The 8,828-nt window shown below is 38.2% G+C and overlaps 1 protein-coding gene across 1 annotated transcript in view; it reads left to right on the plus strand.

The window, feature by feature from the left end:
• Positions 1-4,603, plus strand: part of CUL4A (cullin 4A) — a 40,690-nt gene extending 36,087 nt beyond the window's left edge. The window contains exons 18-20 of the mRNA XM_005145926.3: positions 1,066-1,238; positions 2,106-2,258; positions 2,980-4,603. Of these exons, the coding sequence (XP_005145983.1) occupies positions 1,066-1,238; positions 2,106-2,258; positions 2,980-3,075 (422 nt within the window). The 3' untranslated portion in view covers positions 3,076-4,603. The remainder of the gene's footprint in view (positions 1-1,065; positions 1,239-2,105; positions 2,259-2,979) is intronic.
• Positions 4,604-8,828: the final 4,225 nt, after the last annotated feature.

Raw genomic sequence — 8,828 nt, forward strand, 5'->3', positions numbered from 1 at the left:
TGTAGCCTGCAACTTGGCATGCCAAGCAGAAGCAAAGCTCCAAAGCATATTGAGTGTTTGGAAAAGCATATTTTTTTGTTTGGACAGAAACACAGCTCAGCAATCTGCATTTACTGAAGATGAAACCCCCCCAAAGTGTGAAAGATCACAAATGCCTGTTTAGTCAAAGTAGTTTAAAGGGTTTTTTTCAGTAATCATAGAACAGCTGGAACTTTTAAAAAAGGTCACTTTGTGAAAGTTACAAGTATTTTAGAAGTAATAATAGTATTAATCTTTTACTCAGCGTCACTGCACTTCAGCACTAGGTTGCAAAACCTTTCTTTCAATTTTTAGACTAAAACTGTTCAAGAGACCCAACACATTTGATGATAATTTTATATTATGAGTAAAAGTATTCTAAAAACTGCAGAGGGTGTTTGAACATAAAATCTTGATACATGACTTTGCAACATAATTATTAGACTATTTTAGACTTCATTTTATCTACTTGTCCAAATGCTTTTAGCTTTAAATTGTAGTAGATAAAGTTTTGCTCACTGACTTCTTTCTACTATTTCCTGTCATGGGAGAAGTTTGTCATTATAACAGGTGTGAGCTCTACCTTCTTGTAAGACATCTTCCTATTAATTTAGATTTCTGTTTGTGTTTTTAAATTATTATTATGTTTTCTAGAGTGTGTTAAAAATTGCAATGAAATCATTAAAATGGGTGGCTTGAGTTTCTTGTCATCAATGGGGTTTTTTTCTTCTAATGTCTTGTTACTACCAAACAAGATGAAATAAAACCAGGCTCATGTTAATGTGACATCTTTTCTGAAACTCCTTTTGGTTGGAAAGCTCACTGATGTGAGCCCAAGTCTGTCTTTCTGATGGGTACAATTCATGCACACACTTAGCACTTGCCTGTCAACGATGCGAGACCCAAGTTTGACAGCTGTGAGTTGTTACCTAATTTGAACTTAGCTGGAAGAAGGTAGTAAGAGTGACTTTTCAAATGTATTTCTACATTAATCAGATAAAACTCTTCATGTTATACTTTGTTCTTCTTTCTCTTAACTCTGAACAGAGGACAGTGAATTAAGAAGAACCTTGCAGTCTTTAGCTTGTGGAAAAGCACGGGTATTGATTAAAAATCCAAAGGGCAAGGATGTAGAAGATGGAGATAAATTCATCTTTAATGGTGATTTCAAGCACAAGCTGTTTAGAATAAAGATCAACCAAATCCAGATGAAAGAAACAGTATGTATTTAATTTTTGCATTCATTCTATTTGTTTATCTACATGTCCCACTTGGAGGTACAGAATCTCTGCAGTTCCTCTCATAGGTTGTGCATATGGAGAAAGGAAACAGGTGTTTAATTTTTTGGTAGTCAGGATGACTTGCAGAGGTACTAAAGATTTTAGATCTCACTGAAATTGGAAAAAAACCCTTCTAGGTTCCTTCCTATGATTGTGAATTTAAATGCCTCTATTTAAAACCACTAGAATCTTGTAGGTGTTTCAGTCCATCTTTGAAGATTTTGTGGTATGGCTGAAGTGTTGGCATTATATTGAACTCATGAAGCAAATGTCATCACCTCAGTTCTTTATTTAACGGGTATGGGAGTTACTGAAGTCAGGGTTGCCCCTGATTTTGCAGTGGATATTTTTGTTGCACTTGAGTCCCAATTCCTGGCACAAGGTAACATGTTTTAATGAACATTGATTTCTTTCCTTTTGCCTTTGCATATTAAAATCCCTAAAAGTCAAATTGGAGCTGATCAGTGTGATACAAAAGACTGCTGTATTTGGACTGACAAATCGTTATGTGTTCTCTAAAAAATCTGAAGTGAGTTAAGATTTAGTTTAATTTATCAAATAGAATTAAAATAAGATGTATGTTATTAATTTCTCTACATTATTCTTAATTTTATCTTTGGCTTGCTTTAGCAGTATGCTTCAGAATCACAATTCTTAGCATGCAGTAATGCAGGAGTCTGTCTCAAAGATGAATAAGGATACATGAGTTTAATTTCATTGTAAAGGTTAACTATAGAAATATAATTGATTAAAAATACCAATTGTATTGTCAGGCTATCTGATTTGTGGCACTGTATTGTTCTTTAGGTCGAGGAACAGGTCAGCACAACCGAAAGAGTATTTCAAGACAGGCAATACCAGATTGATGCTGCAATCGTACGAATAATGAAGATGAGAAAGACTCTTGGTCATAATCTCCTTGTTTCTGAGTTGTATAATCAACTGAAATTTCCTGTAAAGGTAACTGATTTTGAGTTTCAAACCTTCCACTGATTATCTAAGAATATGTAATAAATTTTTCCATTCAGCTTGTCCATAAGAGTAAGAATCATAGAATGGTTTGGTTTGGAAAGGACCTTAAGGTTATCAAGTTCCAATTCCCCTGCCACAGGCAGGGCCACCTTCCACTAGACCAAGTCACTTGAAGCTCCATCCAACCTGGCCTTGAACACTGCTGGGGATGGAGCATTCATCACTTCCTTTGGCAGCCTGTTCCAGTGCCTCACCACCCTCACAGTAAAGAATTTATTCCTTATATCTAACCTGAACTTCTCCTGTTTAAGTTTAAACCTATTACCCCTTGTTCTGTTGCTACACTCCCTGATGAAGAGTCCGTCTCCTGCATCCTTGTAGGCCCCCTTCAAATATTGCAAGGCAGCTATGAGGTCTCCACACAGCCTTCTTTTCCCCAGGCTGACTTGCTCCAACAGTTCCATGATGGGGACACCAGAACTGGAATATGAAATACGTTTTAACCAAATCCAAATAGAAAGGATAAGTAATAGAAATAGAAAGTAATAAAAATTACTGTCTAAAGAGAAATAAGCCAGAGTATCAGTAGGAAATTATATTTAGATATTTACTATGGCATATCTTACAGAGCTGTTAGCATTCCTAGTTTTTAAAATGAAATATATTTGCATTTATATTACTGTTATACTAATCTCATCTTTTCTTGTAGCCTGGAGACTTGAAAAAGAGGATTGAATCTCTCATTGACAGAGACTATATGGAGAGAGACAAAGACAACCCTAATCAGTACCACTATGTTGCTTAATGGAGAAGAAATCCTTTTATTAAAAAAACCCTGAAATAATAATAAAAAAAATCCAAAAAATAAAAACAAAAATCATGCATATTATATCTTCAGGACACCAAATACCTATGCTGTTCCAGACTTTCCTTTTAGCAGGTTTCAGGTTGATGTATATTATTCAACCAGCTGCATGCACTGCTGTGGAAAAGAAGCAAAATGACATGTTAATTGATCATCCTCATCAGGACTAAAATTAAGTATCATGTTTTTATTTCTTTTAGTTACTCTCTTGTTCTTTTGGGTTCTTCAAAATTTAGTTTTGTAATTTTGTTTAACAGTGTCATTGAAGTTGGATGGAAAGGTAAAATTACCTGTGTGAGAAATACTTTGTGATTGATGCAAGTCTGGGTTCTTCATTTATGTGTTCCTAACTGCATCCGTAAAGACCCTATATGCTGCATTCTTTAGCTACAGTGACAACTGGGGTAACTTTTTAAAACCCTTTATTGATGAACACTTATGTACAAGCAGTGTTATTGATATACACTGACTTTTTGAAATTACACACCATAAAACCCGTTCACCTTGTGTTCAGTTAATTTTCTTTCAAATGACTATGAGCTTCAGTCTGGTTTGGACAAATCAGGTTTTGAAGTGAGATCCTTGAAGTGCCAAGAGGACAACCACATTCATGTGTGTAGTGAGTTGTTGGATTATTTAGCTAAGATATGGATTATCATTTTATTACTACTTCTGCTGGTTTGGGTGGCAAAGATTAGATCTGCGTCAAGAGCCCTACCTCATTTTAGGGCAACGGGTGTTTATCACTTTATGTAACAGCTGTAACATTTAGTTTTGCCTTGAGAATAATGTACAGGGAACCTACTGTACAGTGTGCTCCACTTGAAAAAAGAAAACCCCTTTTTTAAAAAAGACTTTTATGGTCTCAATATTGTGAAAGCATAGTTTTTTTGTCTTGAAAGACTAAGGATTTTGTGAGTACTTTGTTTCATATTGTATATATGTAAGCTGATTTGAATTCAAGAATGAAAGACACTGTAGATCTGTTAGATAACTGTAACCATAAGGAAGACATCTTTTGTGGTAATACTTGCAAAAAGACTGTTTATTTTTCTGGATTTGCATACTGGTGTGTTTAATTCTTAAAAAGAGCTACAAAAGGAGTTTTGATCATGGCATAAATGAGAATGTAACTGAGCAATATTTTGTCTTGAGAGATACCATACTGAGTTTACGTAATACAGGGTTTGTGCATCAATTAAAAGGCTACCACCTCTTCTTAAAGTAAACATCGCTGAGAGTTGACATCTTGTGGATGTACATCTGAAAGTCCTTATTTTGTCACCCGGTGTCACTAATTGTATTACATTCTTCCGAATTATTTTTGTCCCCTTTGTGTTTAGAAACTAAACACATTTAGTTTATTGTATTTAAAGCATATTTAATATTGTAATTTAATGTAGACTTATTTTAATATTTGAATCTTCAGTTAATGCAAATAAAATCTTTGATGCGTATTAAATATTAATTTCTTAGCCTTTGTGAGAATATGGTACTTCAGTTTGTTTCTGCGGTTTGTTCTTTAGTGTGAATTATACCATTCACCTTGTAATTCACTTTGTAGGCATGTAGAAGCTGATCAGCTCCATTTCAATAGACTTTTAAAACAAAAAGGAGTGTGTGCCTCACAGAAATGCAATGGATAGGGGCTTTATTCCCCCACAGAAGGTTGGCAGAGGTATGCAGTAACTGATATCAAGCAGTAAATGTATTGCCTTTTCTTTCTGAACCCCAACTTCCCGGTTCAGTGGTTTCAAACAATAATCAGTGGTGTTATCCTAAAGATGGCTGGAATGGTTCTGCCTTACAATGCAATGTTAATTGATTAAAAGTGTTGAGATGTGCAGTTTTTCTTAATTACCACAGACTAGAACTCTTTGGCCAAATTACTCTCATACAGCAATCAAAAATGAGTTGTTCCACCAGCAGTGGAAATAATGAAGCCTGCCTACCTGTGATGTGTCCCCTCAGTCCCCTACTGTATAACCCCTCCCCTCAAATAACCTCCAGCAGCAGTATTGCAGAGGGCTCTTCTGCTTAGTTCTGCCCTCCTGCTACCTTGTGGGAATGTTTGTTTCATTTTCCTTTACCCAGCTGCTGATCTCCACCCATCCCTTTAGCTCCCAGACCTACAGAGAATGCAATGATCTCTGAAAATTTTTACTCTTCCTGGTCCAAAAGTAGCTTCAGTTTCAAAAGCTGTGGTAGGGACTGAAAGGCCAAGGTGATTGTGACTCTCTTTTTCTCAAGTCTTCATTTTTTATTTGATTTCCTCAAATTCCTGCGAACTTGCATTTTTCTGAACCAAATGGGTAACTGGTTAGTTCATTAGCATAGTAATCACTACTTCATAGCAAAACAGCTGCATTTCATAGCCTTTTGATAGAGGTGACAGAATTTGGCTGAGAATCCAGCCAGTTGTTAGTCTGATGCCAGCTATTTGGGTTCTCATCACCTTGAGTATATTTGTGCCCACAGGTCAGAAATTGCTAAACATTTCTTGCTGGAATATCACTCAGGGTTGAAGACACTGGGCTGTACCAAAGTAACACATTTCCTCTGTAGCACATCTATGCTCAGATGTCTTGAAAATGTGAATCTTGGCAATTTGGTGTCCTTGGAACAAATTGTACAGCAGCTTCTGTAGAATGACAAAAATAGCAGGAATCCTGGATACAGGATTCTCCAATTTTACCAAACCCTTTCAATGTAACTTGAAATTTTCCAGTTTAACATAAGCATTCTGGTACCTCTTCCAGACATATGTGTATTTAAAAAGCTATTTTCCTAAACGTAATGTTCTGTCACCTAGCCTAGTGTTTTCTGAGGGAAAGCCAGTGTGAAAATGCAGGCTGACAGTCAATTTGCAGGTGCTTCCCAAGTCTGGCAATTACAGTTCTTACCAGCCACCACCAACCTCCTTCCTGCCCTCTACTTGTGTCCTTTCATCTTAGCTCTGCATTTCAGCTTCCCGTATTCCTTTACCTGAACCTAGGTTTATTATATAACTCTTTTGGTCTGTTATGGCTTTTTTATTCCTTTCTTTTCTGTAATATGCATCTTTGGAGGGGGAGGCAGAGAGACTTACTCACCTTTCAGACAACTTTAGTGCATGAATTTGTTATGCCAACAGACCTATTAGTAAGTTCATTATCTTTGGCAGGTTGGTTGGGGAGAGCAGACTCTCTACTATAACCTTAGCTATCTATTCCTAGCAAGTCTCTTCAGAAAGAAAGTAACCCTCTGAAGTCAAATACACAGCAAAAGGCCACAGGAAAAACTGAGCAGTTTTTGTGGAAATTCTTTCCTGGTCAAAATTCCCATCTACTCTGTCTCCCATGATAACACTCAGCCTCAACACTGCAGAACAGTTTGGGTCCTACTATTGGCTCCTAGATCTCTTGGGTATTTCCCATATTCTTCCCCACAAGCAGCTGTTCTGCACCCATAGCTCTGAAGCAGGGACAGGAGCTATACCACAGTTAATCTGTAACCATGTGCATCTTGGTTGGCCAGCAGCTCTGTCAAACAAACTGTGCAGGGGCTGGGTATGAACTTCATTGTCCATGGTAACAGCACTAACTTGGATCTCCAGGCTGCCTACATACCAGCTTTTACAGAAGCTGTAACTTCATGTTTGTTTATGTCATACCTTGCTATCAAGTTTGATTGATGTCAGCCACCAAGTTATTGAGCAGTGAGGCCAATGGTCAGCATGGTTGCACAAGACTTGCTCCATTAGGAAAGCTGGCTAATGAGCACTCTGTAGTACTTCTACTGACAGTGACATGGAAACTGGTGACTGTGCACTCTCTACACCACTATCAATGGCTTAGTAAGCTAATGATCCACAGCACTCAAGATCAACATCATTCTCCTCTCATAAAACCCTTATGTTCTTTACTTATGATTTCTTGCCACAATGCTGTTGCTCAATGCAACTTGTATATTATTTGGTAGTAATCCAAGCATCTGCCATTTTTCAATTCATAAATGCCTACCAGTTTTCCAGTAGAGGGGCAGACTACTGCACAGCAAGTTTAAACCTGACATTGGGCTTCCCTCTCTATATTTTGCTTTCTGTCAGACTTAAACTATTCCACAGACCTTCCTCCACTCCCAGTGCAGGATCCAAAAACAGTGAACAAAGCCCAGGAACAACCCATGTCCCACCTCCATTAACCTCAACTCCTCTGTAGATGACTCATTCAAACGCTTGTCCAGAGTTGTTCCTTCTGTCCCTTTTCAAGCTAACTTCTGCTTTTGGCAATAGATGGCAAGACTAAAGACTGCTAGAAGTGCTGCAGGGAAAAGCAAACTAAAATAAAAGATCACCATCTCTAAAAAGACACCGATAAAAATGCAGCATTTAGAAATGTCTGTTGATAGCAACATCATTGAAAGGCAGATCTCCAAGCCACCATGAACAGCAAATAAACTTCTCTAGGATGGTTTGGGGAAATGGAAAGTGTAAGCGAACTGAGGCAAACGTTAGGGAAAGGTCAAGTTTACAGTGGCTGGACTTGAATTTAGCAACTGGCAGTAACTAAACTGCATTTCAAATTGGCTCCAAGTAAAAAATGTATGAAGGCAGCTTGGGAGCATTAATGATTCTGCCTCAGAGCTGATGAATCTGGAGTACAATGTAATGAGGAGAGAGATGACATGGCAGTCATTCTGAGAAAGTAGAAGCACCCTGCTATTGGCACACTTTCCAACAGCACTAGAAATAGGATAGTAGCAAAAATAAGTACTTATGAGGTTTCAGATGAAGAAAGCATACCCTCAACTGCTTAGATAAGAGCATTGAGTTACAAAGTGATCAAGTGGCCTGGACATCTCTGTTACTATGCTAACATCTGAGAATGTTGATAGAACAACTTCACCTCTTGTTTCTAGTTTTCCCAAGGGAAGAAAAGAACAGATTTCTTAAAACCTTTTTTATAAAAACGTTACACAACATCAGAAACTATGTGAAAGTGTATTTAATTTTACCCATGCAACCATAAGTCATTGCAATCTCTGTTTTAGCTCTGAACACATATGTGGCTTATCTGTATACACAGGTGATGCATATGTATGTACCAGTTTAGAGGTAATAGACCATTAACTTCCAGCACTTTTCTGCAGCTGGGACTGAGTTAGTTCTGTGTGACTTACCTTAGATTGCCTTTAAACCTAGTGGTAAGAAATATATTCTGGAGGAAACACAGAACTTAGGTGATTTAATTGCTCACCCAAGCCATTTCTCACCCTCCTCTATCACTTTCCCCTTTAACACAGCTGCCCGTGCTACATTCCCCACTGGGAAACACGTTTAAATGCCTAACACTGGTCAGGCTGACCTAGGTCCTGATCATAGAGTCCTAGAACAGTTTGGGTTGTAAGAGATCTTAGAGCCCATCTCATTCCAACCCATTGGCAGGGGCACCTTCCACTAGACCAGGGTGCTCAAAGCCCCATCCAACTTGGCTGAAGAACATGATGTTCCTCACAGCTCTCATTCAACCTGAGTTACAGAGGTAAGACCCATAGCAGCTCACAAAGACCCCAAACCTCAGAACACCCATTGCCAAACATCCCTGCAGCAGGTGACAGCTGAGTGGGCAGCCACCGGGCCATGCCATGGGTGTCTTCAGCCCACGGCAGAACAGCACCTGGGAAGCCCCAGACCCACAAGTTAGAGGTGATAG

Source organism: Melopsittacus undulatus, chromosome 2 (genome assembly GCF_012275295.1).
Source record: "Melopsittacus undulatus isolate bMelUnd1 chromosome 2, bMelUnd1.mat.Z, whole genome shotgun sequence".
Taxonomy (NCBI): Eukaryota; Metazoa; Chordata; class Aves; order Psittaciformes; family Psittaculidae; genus Melopsittacus; species Melopsittacus undulatus.